This window comes from Priapulus caudatus, unplaced genomic scaffold, assembly GCF_000485595.1.
Source record: "Priapulus caudatus unplaced genomic scaffold, Priapulus_caudatus-5.0.1 Scaffold6, whole genome shotgun sequence".
In the NCBI taxonomy this organism is placed as follows: Eukaryota; Metazoa; Priapulida; class Priapulimorpha; order Priapulimorphida; family Priapulidae; genus Priapulus; species Priapulus caudatus.
The window spans coordinates 48560-65447 of NW_014577067.1; the positions used below are offsets into that span (position 1 = coordinate 48560).

The window sequence follows — 16888 nt, forward strand, 5'->3', positions numbered from 1 at the left end:
GTAGCGCAATTATAACCTAAATTAGCTGAAAATAACCCTAGAACCTTGAGGCTACTGTTCCTTTAAATATATACCTTTATAGCCCATTAACTACAATTTGTATGTTTACCTAGTGTGTGGCATTGTGGTGTTAACTTATACTGTAGTTTTAATGATTGTTTTTTTCCTTTAGAATTTGAGTCCTTTTAACTGCCCATGTGTACGAGAGTTGTGGTTACTTCTCATCAGCCTTTGTGACACTGACGTGGATGTACGTATTTATGTACGATGGTCTTTCTAGTTAAAACACTACGTATTATTACATTACGTACTACATGTATTACAATGTCAAAAGCAAAACAACAGTTTTTAGCTTTGCTGCTTCTGTTTAGTAGTTTACAGTGCCTTGTTTCATGGCGTATGAGACTAAGCGTATTAGATCAGGAGTAGATAATAGCTAAGGAGTGTGACATCAATAAACAAGGGAAATTCGTCATTTACTAGCCTTAGAATACCTACGATTTACTACGCGTAACTCAACCAACTTGAGCTCAAATCGTACACAGTACATTCGCCTAGCATCGTGCGAAATCGTTTCCTCGTATACACCTGCAATCCGGAGATACAGACTAAAACGTATGACACGATTATCCATTCTGTTGCCATCAATCCGAATGTATTTTCCGCCTAACTCGAAACAAAAGGCAGCTACTAACCACAGCTTGCTCTCTCGGCGTGGCGGTGTGGCTCGCTGGGAGATTGGCACGCTGCCGCTGAGCTGCAGAGCTGCTGCTGATTGCGGTGGGGGGGGGGGCATATCACAGACTAACGGATACATACCAGCTGTAAATAGGTCAGATTAGCCCGCCCAGTGTTGCGTCGATGTCCAATCTATCAGCTCTCAGTTGTAATATATACTGTAGGATATTCTGTCGAGGTATAGAATAAACTATACTGTAGCTAAGAAAATTATGCTATAATAATATCCGCTACACCGATCCATAGCTTATAAGATGTGAGTTGACTTTTGAAGACATTTTCTGAGAAAAATTGTTCTACGAGCTGTGAAATGCGGTTTGTTTATTTTAGTTTTGTTTCAGAAAATGTAGATCGGTCGTAATGTGTTAAAAAAAAAAAAATGTTTATGATGTTCAGCGAAACAGTTCTCTTTCTTCTGCATTTAGTTCTTCTGGATGAGGTTCCACCGGATTGTGGAGACACTGATTAGTGACAGAGACAGTCAGCCAGAGACAGGGCCAGATGGTGGCTTAGGTATATAATATTTAGGGCAAAGAATTAACAAAATTCTATGTTAAGTCTAACATTTGTCAAAATGATACACATAGTTTTTTTGATAGAGCATACTTCCATCATTCCTCTGAATATGTTTCTTTTATACAGAATTAGATATCGTACATATGAGAGCCATAGATATAGCTTCAAGTGGAGATGTCATTCATCTTGGAATCTGGCTCCTGCATCAGTCAGGGAGCTTGTACAGACATCTGCCACAGAGTGGTACCACGATACAGGTTGGTCATGAAATTACAATTAAATGGATTTAAAACAGTCCTTAGGTGTTTTAATGAAAATTTGCACCTCATTTTGAAAACTGTATGTATGGTGCCAGATTTTAATGTAGCGTCAAAATGATATATTGGTTAATATGCCAATGGGTTCATAAATCCAATTTTCAAGAAAATTTTAAGTCTTGACGTCTTCAGGTCTAATGATGAACTAATTATTGCCATATTTAACATTTTCCGTGTAATGCAGGTAACGTGTTTGTGCTTTGGATCAGGTTAGAAGCAACCATCATACCCTAGAGACCTTACTCAGAGCGGCATTGTCTGCAAAACTCACAGAGAAGTCTTTTCGGGCCGTTGTCATTGAGTTAATCGAGGCGGAGAAACTGTGGGAACCAAACACTCAGGCGGTGATGCTACTCTGGGAACACTTCTCAAAGCGACTGGTACGATCAGCAAGCGACAAGTGGTTCCTAGCTGTCTTATTGATTGATTAATATTGATCTCTAACTGTGTATATCATAGTACTTTTGTACGTGCTAAATGACGTGGTTCTTAGCTAAATGCAAATCAAGTTGTGTTCTGTGATAATTTTTATGTTTAATACTTTGATAATTTAACCTGTTTAATTGGCTCTCTCATAGCAGTGTTTCAACCAGAACTCGTGTAATAATTTGAAAACATATAAGTATTGAGACTGATAATATATGCCTAATTTGTTCGTTTTTCTATTTGTCTTGCAGAATGATTCCTTTAGCATTGGTTTGGATGAGATGGCCACAATATACACTTCTATTCCAGACTGGCTAAAAGTTGTAAAGCAAAGAATACATGCCTCCTCATCAGTGTGAGCAAAGACCTTTCACAAGTTGCTATATGCTTCTTTCAAATAACTGACCACATTAAACTATTAAATTACTGAAGTGCTACCTTTTAATATAAGCCATGTAATATCTAGAATTATGCTACCTGGCATGTTGGTTGTGGCAGTATTTAATACAGATTTTTGACGATTTTAGTTCTGTATTCATATTGCGTATTCATAATGTCATTCTGCTTATTGTTTCAGCAGCCAGAACAGTGGCAGCTCATTCCAAATGTTCCTAACATTAATGGCTTTTCAATTGCAAAGAGCTGGAAAAGAAACCTGGGTAAAATTGAAAAGCAGGTAGGCCTGTTTCTATTATAATGCTATGAGTGATTTATAAGCATTTTCTCAATGTAAAACCAGTATCCGCCAATACCTATGTAAGTCGATCAACAACTAGAGTAACAGTTCATCAGAATTTTTAGCTCATACCCAGGGGGCAAAACCCCATTTTTCGGGTAAACCAGAACCGGGATGCTATAAAAGATTGTTTGGTATCAACGTGTTCAGGGGACCTCCCTGAACAACTTCCAGGTGGACAACCTTGAAAATATGCTGCTGAAAAAAAATGGCGGCCATTTTTCAAAATGGCCACCGTGTGTAACTAATGATGATCAATTTTTAAGATATCGTTTGAATAGAACTTGCTTTCACAATTTTTTCATTTTCTTTTTTTTATTTTTTTTTTTTGTTTTGGTCTGTGTGGTATCATATTAAAGGGAATTAAATTCTCTACAAGATGATACCACATTTCATGGGCTTGGCGATGATTTTAATGACAATTTTGGGCCAAAAATGAGATTTTTTACCATTTTTTCCCAAAATATGAATTGCACGAAAATACATTTTTTCTCCATATTTCAAAATCCTTTGTGTATATGAATTGAAACTTTTCAGAAAACTACCCATATGTATGGTCAATATTGTCGCAAAAGCTCAAGTTCATTGCTTTTGTAACAAATAAAGTTATATTGCCTCAAAAGTTAACATTTTGATATTAACTAAAAACAGCATTTTGTACATTATAGTGGGGTATGGCGTGTCATGAAAATAGCTCCCGTAGGATTTTTTTGCTAAAATTGATTTTTTTGCTTTATTGAGTTGATTTAGTTTCAAACTATCAGAAAATGGTGGGGATCAAATTTTCCGACCCCTCGACCCCCCGGGGGAGGGGCTTTTCTTTCCCATGACCCCCTGACTGACCCCGGGCCTGTTTCTGCTAATAATGAACCTATTATCACGATCCTGGCGTCATTTCAGGGGTTTTGGGATGATGCTGAGTCATTTATCACAATTTCAAAGTGACCGAAGTGGCCATTATCGGACTTCGGTTACGGTCTTTCGTTAATTCAATGTCATTATCATGGCAGTGATAAACTTGGTCATATAGTACCTCTTTCTATAGGTTTGCAGGCATGGGAAGACAACTGATGCAGTCATTTTTGCGATCAGATGTCATGACAAGAGATAAGGGCACTCTTAAGTGCTATCACAGACTACCGGTTATGGATCGACTAGTCAGCTCTGGTTGTCCTGTCTGCAACAAGAGCAATCTTTCCTTGTCCGAATTTTGATTTTACTTGTCACACATTTTCTTACATATCAACAGTCTATGAGCCGTTAAGGTATATTTTGGTTCAGTACATTTAATATTACAGTATATACATGGAAAATCGTAAGGAAATTATCAGTGTGGAAACGAACCTCGTCAATACCCTCGCAGACGTCTACATTGGAGCGATTACCAGAGATTCTTGAGGAGTCTTGCCCACTGGGTACCGCCTCGCAAATCAACTGTTTCTTCCATCTATAAACTACACTTTATTGAACTAATATCGACAACCCTAGTGGCAAGGATGCAGAGATGGTCCAGGAAAGTGATAGCAGCCATGGAGACCAACCCATTCTCAGCAACAATGCCATCCCTGGTTAATCTATCAACGGGGCAGACGTGCAGAGGCAGCAGTCCAGGAACACCTCATCGGTGTGCAAGGAACTTGGTCTGAAGGCATTGTCCAGTTCCATATCAGTGATCAAAGAAAGACGTCCATCGTGAGGTTGAAAACCTTCACACGCAAATTCCAAGCGCAAAGAAGTCGACAAGGAACAGTGCAGCACACAGAGGATGAAGTAAGGCTCTGCCCTTCTTCGCATTAACACAGATCATGGCCAGTGGTGGAGATGTCAACATGTCAACTTATTGGCAACCATGAGTTGTAGTAAGATGCCCCGTCTTTATTCAATGAAGGTGGAAGCATGAGGCTGCAGACACAACGGCTAGTCTCGTGAAGAACCTGAAGGAGGAGACTCAAGTGACCAGTGTTGTCTGATCTGCCACAAGGAAACCTGAAGACAGCAGTGGTGGTTGACGCAATGCATGCCATACGCCACTGGTTATTCAAGAAAGATAAAAACATTCAGCAGCCATTGCTGATCGCTACAAGCACTAGCTTCTGAAAATGTTCTCGCTGGCACAGGGATCATACATTTCTGCTGTGACCGATACAGTGAAGCAAAGCTTCAAAATCAGCAGAGCAGCAGCACAGGTACGGCCGATCCAGACCAGCTAAAGGTGTTGAAGTCATTGAGCAGTACCGAGCCCCAGACCCAGAATTCTTCTCAAGTATCAGCTAACAAAGCTGACTTTCCTGTGTGAGACGTGCGACCAGAGTGAACAGCTAGATCCAGCACTCGGTTCAACTCGCCTTTACCTAAACAGAGGATTCAAGAAAGAAACCCTGAGTGCTGCGCCTCACCAAAGGGTCCGCCAACTGGACGTCACTGCTTTGGAGTCTACACAGCAGGAGGCTGCGTACAAGTCATGCTATATACAGCGTTCAGAATGAAGATGTTGAGAGAGTGATCATCCACGCAATGACACGGATATTATCATCATCTGTGTCTACTATGCCACCACTATTCTGAAAGATCTTCCATGAACTGTGGGTGAGAACGCCACGGGAACTACCTACCCATACACCAAATGGCTGTGGCACTGGACCTTCCGAGTGTCGTGCACTACCATCTATCCTCAGTCTGAGTGGAAGAGACACAACAAGCTATCCTTTCTTCACTGGTAAGGAAGACCTGGATAAGCAGTAGCAAGACTACAGGAACATATCTAAACTTGAAGACTTTGGCGAGCAAGGTCAGCCAGACATCACATTGGAACTCATCGACCAGGCACGCAAGCTTGTCATCACTGTGTACTCTAACAAAGCTGATGACTTCGAGGAGTGTGATCATGGAAAACTGAGGGTCTACAAATTCCTGAATAACAGGTCAACTCTGCTGAAGCTGCTAGCCACCAACAGAAGATGCATTCTTGACAACACTACGACGTGCAGCTCTAGCAACTTTCATAGACGAAGAGTGCACACATTGGCAGGCCAGAGCTTCCCCATTGAGGAGTATGGCTGGGCTCTGCAGGATGGGGAAACTTGTCCCAGTCCCTTCAACTCAACCAGCCTGGCCGCAGACAATGACAAAGGCCATCGCGGTGGCTGCACCAGAGGGTGCAACGAAACTGTTCCTGCTGCGAAGGCTATTGTCCAATGTTACATTGGATGTTGCTGCCAGGGATCCGCAACCAAGTGCAGCCGTGTTCAGTACACTGCAATATTTGAAAGCAGTGAAAGCAGTGACTTGGAGCAGTTGACAATTAACTAACACACAGTGACAGGTATTAGTGTCCAAGTATATTTGTCATTCTGTCCCATTATTCTGTTCACAATATAAAATGACAGTAAACGTTTATTATTTGTGTTGTTTTTTTGATGCTCAGCTTTAGAATTATGAGAAGGAACATTAATTACTATATAAAATTAAATTAAACTAAAATTAAAACTAAATTAAATTTGAACCCTGCCATTTTCTGATAGTTTAACCCTAAATCAACCCGATATAAGCAAAAAATATATTTGAGCACAAAAATCCTACGGGAGCTATTTTCATGACACGTCATACCACTATAATGTACAAAATGCTGTTTTTAGTTAATATCAAAATGTTACTTTGGAATAATATAACTTTATTGTTAGAAAAGCAATAAACTGAGCTTTTGCGACAATATTAACCATACATATGGGCAGTTTTCTGAAAAGTTCCAATTCATTACTCAAAAGGACGTTTGAAATATGGAAAATAATGAATTTTGTGTGCAATAATCCATTTTTGAAAAAAAATGGTAAAAAATCACATTTTTTGCCCAAATTGTTATTAAAAATCATCACTAAGCCCATGAAATGTGGTATCATTTGTAGAGAATTTAATTCCCTTTTAATATGATACCACACACATGGTGAAAGCAAGTTCTATTCAAACAATATCTTAAAAATTGATCATCATTAGTTTACACACGGTGGCCATTTTGAAAAATTGCCGCCATTTTTTTTTCAGCAGCATATTTTCAAGGTTGTCCACCTGGAAGTGTGTTCAGGGAGGTCCCCTGACACGTTGATACCAAACAACCTTTTATAGCATCCCGGTTCTGGTAAACCTGTCTTGCCCCTGGGTATCAGCTGACGAAGTCAGATGCAGCTTGTAGAATCGCATGATTGTCCATCCGTCATGCGTCCGTCCGTGCGTCCGTCTGTGCGTCAACAGTTGGCACAAATCTTCACGCCCGGACGTACGGTCTTGATATTCGAGATGTCGGGGGGGGGGGATCGCGAAAAGGACCCGGGATGTCGAATTTTGGGGTCAAGTGTCAAAGGTCAAGATGTGTCAATGTGAATATTTCCCCCTTAACTTAAGGTATAGGAGGAAATACGGAATTCGGCACAAATCTCAATGGCTCGACCTACGTCTTAATATTCGATGTATAGTGTGATTGGGGAGGAAACCCATCACCAGTGTAAAATTGGAGGTTACAGGGCAAAGGGCAGTGGGGGAAAGATCAGATATCAGACATTTTCTGAGGACATGAGGATTCCACAGGATGTCCAATCTCCCAGCGAGCCACATCGCATCGCCGAGCGTTAGTAGCTGCCTTTTGTTTCAAGTCAGGCAGACAATACGTTCGGATTGATGGCAACAGAATGGATAATCGTGTCGTACGTTTTAGTCTGTATCTCGGATCGCAGGCGTGGGTTATATATGAGGAAACAATTTCGCACGATGCTAAGCGATATGTACTGGTGAACGATTTGAGTCAAGTTGGTACGCATAGTAAATCGTAGGTATTCTAAGGCTAGTAAATGACGAATTTCCTTGTCTATTGAAGTCACACTCCTTCCCTATTATCTACTCCTGATATTAATAATAATATTGTGGGATAAGTATTCGACTAAACTGTAATTGTCTGTTACAGAATTTATTCCAAATTTCATCATCGTATGATGTTGGAGTTGACCGAGGCAGGCTGGTGCAATTTGTTGAATCTCTTCCTTACTCTTGCCCTGGTGACTGACACAGAGGACGTTGTGAGTTTATAAGACGTATTGTTTACTTCGTTAGCCATGTTTGTGCATAATAATATGTGCAATCTCTCGGTGGTAGCTTTCTGTAACATCTCACCTACTTTATCGTAAATATGTTTCAGACATCTAGGATAGTTGACTTGCTTGATATGGTTGGTCCATTAACTGAGAAATCGGTTAGCAGCCTGGTGATCAGAGGATGCTTTGTGCTCTGGTCTTATCAATGAAGAGAAGAAACAGATGCCTCTAGCCTAGCACACAGGCTGTCATTGTATTTTACAGCTGCCTGCAGGTAAATTCAGTTGCACTTATTACTTAGGAATATGATGTAAACCCACCAACTTTTTCACATCACTAATATGTCACGTCAGAAAGTGAGTTACCTCCCTGATCCTGATAATGCGCATGGCTATGAACGGTAAAAAACGTCTTTTCTCTGTTTCTATTACAGTTTGATCGTTAATGTCTTCTGTTACTATCGGGTATAAAATGACTTTAGTCTTCCTTGTCACGTGAATGTTATCAACTCACTTAGTATTAGGCCACCATGTAATCTAACCAACTGGAAAGAATCTGGTAAACTTTGTGATCTTCTCGTTTTAGAGAGATAAGTGTAGCAAGCAGTGATAGCCGACGCCACCAGTGGTACAACCAGATTGCAGTTTACCTGGAAGGAATAGAGGAGTTGCGAGTTGTGCATCCTGCACATGATAGGTACAAGAAAACTAACCTCGATATTAGGCCACATGATTATTATTATTATTATTATTATTATTTAAATGTATTGTATGTAATTCAAATACAAATACATGTACTGAAGACTTTTCCATGGAGAAACGTACTTTCTCTGTAGTGTACTGTACTGTACTTTTTTAGGCACTGGTTCGTTTACTAGTATATGATTACAGTCTACCTAATGCGCCTATTTGGATCAATGTTTTGTGAATGTTGTTATTGTGCCTTATGCTTTTCTGACTATGCATTGTAGTAGTGGCTCAATTCTTCAATGTATTACTTTATGCAGATTATTTGAGATGGGAGGCATTGTCAGTTGTTTTAGATTTGTCTCTGTGCAGGTGAAGGCTTCAAGATGGTGTTTAGCTGCTGGCCGTGACCAGGAACTCAGGAAGGTATGCTTGTGCTGACACAAGCTATTGACAGGTGAGATTATTACTGTTATTGCATCGTTGAGAAGTTCTTACAAAAGACTTGGTTTCCACGTCACGAGAAAGCATCAGTTGATTTTATTAGCTCACCTTGACATCGTCAAGTTGAGCTATTGCCATGGCGGTCGTCCGTCGTACGTTCGTCCGTCAACATTTCGCTACGGTCAACGATAACTCAGGACCGTTTGGCCACATTTTTGAAATTGGGTATAGTTGTTACTGCTATGTTCCCATATTAAACGTCCTATTTTGAAGCACGCCAGTCGACGTACTTTCGAGCCACGGTAATTTTTGGCAAAAATGGGATATGCCATTAGTCAGTTCAGGTTCAACGGATTTTGCTCATTTTTGGTATGTGAATGAATAAGGGCTAGGGGTTTTGATATTTAAAAAAAAATTATGCAAATTAGGTAGGGTTTGGCAATTATATTAGCATATTATATAGACACAAACAGTCTGTGGTTGTCACACTCGTCTGGTTCGTTTTACAAGATTTCATTGACAATATCTTTAATGCAAAATTGGTATTTCCTCTCCACCCTGCCGATAAAACGTCTATATTAGAGTAAAGTTTTACAAAACATGTCGGAACGCAGCATAACCTATTTATTTCAAGCGCCATCGCTACAAAGCGGGTATGGCGCCATCTACGGTCACAAATTGTGATTCATTTTGGTTTATAAATTATTATTGCGATATACAGATGGCAATCGTTTCTATAATGTACGTCGATGGTTGCTCAATTAAAACTGACTTCTTCTTACTCACTCATTTGTGTCCTTTTTTGTGGTGAGCTACAGTGTCATTGACACTTTCATTGCAACTAGCATTATTATTCTGTGAAGTCATGGGAAAATTACTCAGGGGTCAATGTTAGTGATGTCACGATCATCGGTTGAACAGTGGCTCGAACCAAGCGCTTGGTTATCAAAATCCATAATCAATTTCATCGAAATAAAAAAAAAAATTCGAAATAAATATAAAACTTGAACAAGAAAACTTGGAAAAGTAATGAGAATCAGAGATCATCGCTACTATACAAGTTATCCTTTATTAACATACATGTATTATACACACAGTAGTAAACAGTGCAAAACAAACAGTAAACAGGGCTAAACAAGCACATACATGCACACGACGTTACGCACACGCAGGCATTCAACACCCCGAGTAACCGATTGTAACCGATCATCGGTTACTTGTGTCCAACCGATGATCGATTACGAAATTACAACTGATTGACAACACTAGTCAATGTTGCCAATTAGACAGAGGCCATCTGAAAAAAAATTCATTGATCAGTATTCTTTCTTGTGATAATATGAAACAATTGTTTCAGTTAGTAACAGAGGGAAATAATGTGTTTAGTGTTAAATGTATTACTCTTTATTTTCTGTGATTTCTAGCTTTTGCCATCGTATAATGCAGACTCCAATAACGTCAGCTGATGAAGGTAAATGTTTTTGCTGTATTTTAGCTGATATTCATTTGAGTAGTACTGTGCATTCCCATTCTAAAATTGTGATTTTAATTTAAATCATTATTAGATTGTGTATGCACTAGTGCATGTAGGACAAAGTCAGTTGTTCCTAATATTGTCTCATTTTAGAATCAATGGAAAATTGTTACATTTTGATAATTTCAGTGTCTGCATCAGCATGGTGGAAAAATGTTTTTCCATTTGTGAAATCTCACGTGATGACACTGACCCCATCGTCCCAGCTTACCAACCTTGCAGTGTCATTTACAAGACTGGCTCGCCATCTACCACCAGAGGGTAGCACTGGTGTGCATGAAACCTATTTAACGTGCCTCGAGTATTTTGGCTTCGATGAAAGTGTGTCTGCCAGGTAAAAAAAATCAGCATGATTAATTATTGTTGTAGACAATAAATTAGGGACATCGGAAACATCACAAATCTAAGATTACATACGTAACTTCAATCGTTACCATTACCTGCTCTTCTCTAATTACGTTAACTGTACGTGTTGCTTTGTGCAGTGTGAGCACAAGCTTTCTTTGGCAGATGTCTAACAACCAGGAATTGGAGCAACTGAGTGACGTGGAGGCCCGCATAATTCAGACGCTGTTCCGTTGCTGTGTGCAAACGTCATTGCAGAATGCTTCCATGAGCAGCACAGAGCATCTCCAGCAACTTGCACAGTAATGTAGAGTTGGATGACTTGATAGTACATCAGTGGTATCACGAGCACATATAAGTTTCTATATATTATACACTAATTAATATGCTCTTGCTAATAGTAATCTGTGATGTAACACTGTTGCCTTCCCTTTGTTCTGGGGATAATTTACTTGGGAGAGAACAGAAGAAAACACTAAATAAACTACACTAATACTTTGTAACTTGTTTACGGTATAGTAACTATTATATGTATACAGTAAAACTCGCATAAGTCGACACTTGGGACCAGCATATTTGCGCCGACTTACGAAAATGACGACATACGCTTAAGTCGTCATTTTGTCGACTTATATGTAGGGCTCCCCTCCCAGGCACCCGTCACCCCTACGCAGTCATAAACATGCTCCACACACGACGTCAGTTTGTGTCACATACATAGTAGACATGAAACAATAGATGTGGACAAAAACATAAAAAATACAACATAAACATAGACAATTTAATGTACATCCATCGACACCGCTGCTGGCCATAACGCACATACATCGTACGCACTAGCGGCAAGCGCGCGGCACACGCTGGCTATCTGTAACACCTGCTGTTGATTACACGTTGGCGCATATCTGCGACAGCCAGCTCGTACATTCCCTAGACCGTACACTGCACTATCGGCATTTCTGATGACGACTTACAGATGGGAAATTACTGTTGTTTGTATTACATGGGACCTGTCTGAGGGCGACGACTTGTACATAATGACAACTTAGGCGGGGCTATTCCAATGGATTTACTATGAGAGCAAATCGGTACTTTGACTTCCATGACGACTTATGCGAGTTTTACTGTAGTAAGTTACTATAACTACACTATTGTAAAATATATAGACTAAGGGAACTCGCAGAGCTCAGCCTGCAGGTTTTTAAGGATTTTGTGGAAACTTGTGTAGCAGGATAACAACTGATTTTCTCTGATGCTACTACTTTGATAGTGTGGTTTGAGGATTTCATGTCATAACATCGGTGTATCGCATTGTTGCAGGTTAGTTTTAGCACTGCCAAAGTTCCGACAAGAGTTTTCCTCAGCGGGCATGCAGCTTCCCACAGGACCAGAGCATCCTCATGCTGTGATAATGGCATTCATCAAGGCTTTGAGTGCCAGCTATGCTCAATCTGCTAGTTTATTAGAGAAGCGAAACTTACAGCTGAAAGCAGAGGTATGGAGTGATAATTTTAAGGATACTCTCCACCTTTTGCACGGGTATTGCTCTAATGAAGATTAAACGTTTATTGACGAATGAATCGAATCAATCACTTGTTTTATTTATAGAGGAGATATTTCTCTATGCTCAAGGCAAAAAATTTCATGAAATTCTCAGCACCTAATTATGTTACCACACAAATTTTGAATTTTTATGTAAAAATGGTATTTTGAATATTTCTCAATTACCAGAAAGAGTGAGGATACAAAATTTTCGCCACATGTTAAGCACAATATGTACCAAAATAGTGCATCAGGATTTTTCTTTAAGTTTCATATTTACCGAGAAAAATTAAAAAAACTGCCTAAAATTCAAGTCGCGTTCGAATTTAAAATTTAGCGAATAAAGAGACATAACCAGGGTCTCCAACCATTCCTCATTCTGCGGAATCATTACGATTTCTAGGCTTAATTTCCGCATTCTGCAGCGGGCAAGAAAAACGCTCTGACAGTTCACATGTACCGTTCGTTATATGGAGAAATGAGCATGTACACAAGGTGGCACATAGTGTTAGCCATTGAATAAAGTTGAAAATGAAAAATCGGTAACATTTTTCCTAAAACCTTGAGAGTATCAATGGTTATAGGCTATGAGCCAAGGGGGTTGGTCGGTACCATACAGATGGAGTAAGGCTCATTGTGATTTTTAGCAAGATATATGTCCCTAGATATGGAAAAAATGTGATAGCAGTGTATAACTCTCGGCCATCTCTGTGTTATCACCCGAAATAGTATTATACCCCTTCTTTCGCTTCGCCAAAATATGTGTTTTGGTAAAATTGGAATAAATATTTTTTTAAGGACCACAGAGTGCCAATCATTGTTGCATACTGGATGCCAACTAATATAGTAATAAAATATAGAACATTTGTGGGGGTTATTTGTCAAAGTTTTGATATAATGACTAAAAATATGTTAAATTTAGTGAAAAAGTGGCCGAAATCGCTTTGACTGCTCAAAATTCACATTGCACGTTTCTGTCAATAATTCCAATGAAAACTCCCAGAGTAACATATTACCCAATCAAAACTTCACAAGGACCCACTGCATTGGAATATATCATTACTTTGTAATATGGTGGTTGTTTGTGGCACATATCTGGCAAAGTTCAACATATCCCCGTAATTCTTGATAGTTGAACAAAAACATAGATTTTGAACATTTTAGGTTTTAGGTTTTAATTTTTTGGTATTAGCTAGTATTCCATGGTAGGTATGTAATATCAGGTACATTATATTTCACAATACATGCTTTTGATATAATGACTAAAAATATGTTAAATTTAGTGAAAAGTGGCTGAGCAATCGCTTTGACTTCAAAATTCACATTGGCCCGTTTCTCGTCATATTCTTTCACAAGAATGGTCACCTTGCCAGTGTGTTTCTTGGAAGATTACAATCCGAGGCAGTGTAGTTATGCCAAGTTTGTGTATGGAAGCATTCATGAGAGCATACATGGAAGGCATTCCATTCGCATTGGTTGAGAAAAACAAACGAGAAGAAAAGTCACAACATAAGCTAGTTGTCAGAAGATGAGTGATTTGGTCGAACATGTTGGTGACACAGAAATTTGAACAGTCTTCTGGCAAACCGCCAAATACACGGGTTAGTCACTCACCTGGAACGAATTCTTAGGCCTATCTTCGCTCATGAAAAACGTGAGAATTGCTCAGCCTTTTGAGATGTCTTATGTGGAATAGTTGAAAACGTCTTGCTTGCCCTGCTGCGTGCGTGCTCAAGGGGAAAAATTGGGGGTTCCCCCGTGCCATTTTCCCTTGTGCTGTCCAACATGATCCCCTGGGTGTTTTGGCATACGAGCAGATTCCAACCCTAGCACGATACCTACCAGCGTATTATGCTGAGATGACCAATCTGGCAACCAATCATCCAGGCCGTGTACAGGCCTGTCTTCTTGAGTGGTTTTGGTTCTCTGTTCAACACTGATCCTGTCACAATACATTTGGGTACTGCCATTCCCGTTAACCCAAACGGACTGAAGTCCACTGGGGTGAACAAGGACACACAGACTGCCAGGAGGCACAACAAGGTTAGTCTGAAATGCAGGAGCAGTCAACCGTGCTATTACATTACTCAGAACCAGGGAGGGCCTTTCTTGGTCAAGATGATGATGGAATGGTACATGAAGAAGGATCAAATGTTCCACATGCTGACTGCACAAGACGCGTGTGACGGAAAGATGAGGATGCTGTTTCGACAATCGTACATCTGGGTGAAGAGCTGGGTAAAATCCATTTGAAGAAGGCCCACCGCACTTATCAGTATCTCGACAGCAAAAAAAAAACTGCAAAGATATCTGGCTTTCGGATTGAAGATATGCCAGAGACATTGGAATTTCAATGCTAGCACGACTCCAAGCTGAGAGACTCGAGACGGACCCACCAACCAAACGCTTTTCTGATCCCATGAATATGAACCAAACTTGAAGGACCTTCAGCAATTTATGGGCAAGAAGAAAAAAGTCCAGATGAGTGGCAGATCCGCGCTTCTTCAAGGTGACAGACATTGTTTGGTCGCATGGCATTGTGATGGGCACAGGCAACGAAATCTGGCAAATGGCTGATGTAGCTATCAGTCTCTTCGCGCTCTCATTACCATGGCACTGGGCAACCGCCAGAAGGTCTTCACTGTAAAACCAACAGGCCTGGCTCTTGCTAGTTATCTACAAAAGATGCGCCAGCTGACAAACTTCCTGATCATTCTGGCGCACCCATAATAATGATCGCGAATGAGCATAAATTCCAAGAAGGTGAAGAAGGGATCCAGTGCAACTTTGAGGAAATTGGGCCGCCAGTTTTGTTTTGTCCATGGCATCTGATGATGCGCAGCACTAAGTGAGCAGGATCGACATCGGTCTTCCGAACACCTACAAAGATAGCTCCATCAGACTGTGAAAGGCTCGCCATGAGGAGAGGAAGCTTGCCTGATGCTTTCAGAACGTGGTGGGTTGATCACACATCGCAGAAATTGTAAGGCAATGGAGAAGCTTCTTGGCCCCTGTTGGGAATAAGTCTAGCCTCATTTCATTCTGGTGAGCGAATGGAGGAAAGCCATGATTACACCAAGCGTCTGAGATGGAAAGGTCTTATTGTAAAACTGAAACACGTGTTACAAACACCAGGAAGGACACGCAGGAGGTTGCTTGAGCTTTCAAGTACACACAAGGAAGCGATGGTCGACTCTCTACTTCACGCTGCTCATGCTGTCACAGACTGATATCCAGCAGTTGTAAATCACTCCGCATGACACCGAGTATTCCATCATGCGGTTGGCGTTTTCATACTTCAAATTCAATCACCATTGTTCCAGACATTTGGCACCAAAGTCGGAAACGAATTCATTGACATTAACCAAAAAATTGCAGCTTCAGTGGGCGGCAGATGTTTGTCATGGATTATAGGATTGCATTGCTTACGCAGGTTGCAACACTGTCAGCACATTTGCAGGCAAAGGCAAACTTAGAGAGCGCTTAAAATGGCTTAGGTCTAGCAAAGAGGTCGCAAGAAACGTTCGCGCGAGTTTGGGACAAGAATGGAGAGTGGCCGTGAGCTTATGATAAGCTGGGAACTATCACATGCTCCTATAATTCGCCCCGAAGGTCTGGTACAAAGGAAACTTAATAGCCTTCATACAATCTATTCCGTGTGCGAAGAAGGGGAATTGAGAAGCCAACCAATTGGCCTCCGATGGCAATGACTGCTTCCAAAACCGTCGCGAGCGCCAATTACGCAGCAGCAATTTGGCGAAAGCGAAGCCTTCAGAGACACAATATGAGCCTATGCTCAGTTGGAAAGGGATGGAATTGGGATGATCGGGATGAACACTCTGGGCTGTGAGCTGATGAGTGGACAGCGAGCACCTCAGCCTCCTTCTGGATTTGTTGGCCTGTAATTGTTCCAGGCAGCTGCAAGCTACCAATTGTGTCTTGGCCTTGCCAGTGGACTTGGAAATGATACCGACATGTGTAAACTTGGACTGTTTGCGACAATCAGCCCATTGCTGACGGGTCAGACAACCGACAGCCTCGACGAACGCTGATTCATCTGACGAGGAGGCAAAGAATCGGATCTGAGCAATAATATGCTGCGTCTAAAAGGAGCACTTTCGTGATGTTTTTTGCAGACGTAAGCAATTAGTTATGTATGTGTTTAATTTTCAAATGGCCTGTAGATCTGTGTAATTGTGTTTAAAAATTAACTGTAATACAATGTATAATATAAAAGCGTGTTAAAAATTGACCTGGGTAATAACAATGTATATTAACAAGCGTATTTAAGAATTCGGTAGATCATTTAATGATAAGACATAATTATGATAAACTAGCTGTGGAGGCCAATTTAGTGCATAGTATTGTGAAATATAACATGTACTGATGTTCCATACTCTACCATGGGAATACTAGCTAATACAAAAAATTAAACCCAAGAACACTAAAATAGTTCAAGAATGTAAAGAGTTTTTGTTTCCCAATATCAAAATTAGTTAGGGTATGGCTTTGAACTTTGCCGCCTA

At 40.4% G+C, this 16888-nt stretch overlaps 2 protein-coding genes across 3 annotated transcripts in view; both read left to right on the plus strand.

Moving 5' to 3' along the window:
* The window catches only part of LOC106805437 (protein MMS22-like), a 27275-nt gene that overhangs the window by 7822 nt on the left and 2565 nt on the right, over nt 1-16888 (plus strand). For both annotated transcript variants that reach the window (XM_014807020.1, XM_014807027.1), the window contains exons 5-8: nt 10366-10412; nt 10605-10809; nt 10961-11122; nt 12141-12315. In XM_014807020.1, coding sequence (XP_014662506.1) covers nt 10366-10412; nt 10605-10809; nt 10961-11122; nt 12141-12315 — 589 coding nt within the window. The remainder of the gene's footprint in view (nt 1-10365; nt 10413-10604; nt 10810-10960; nt 11123-12140; nt 12316-16888) is intronic.
* LOC106805038 overlaps nt 5841-16888 on the plus strand; it is a 22567-nt gene continuing 11519 nt past the window's right edge. The window contains exon 1 of the mRNA XM_014806509.1: nt 5841-6055. The gene's annotated coding sequence lies outside the window, so the exon portion shown is untranslated. The remainder of the gene's footprint in view (nt 6056-16888) is intronic.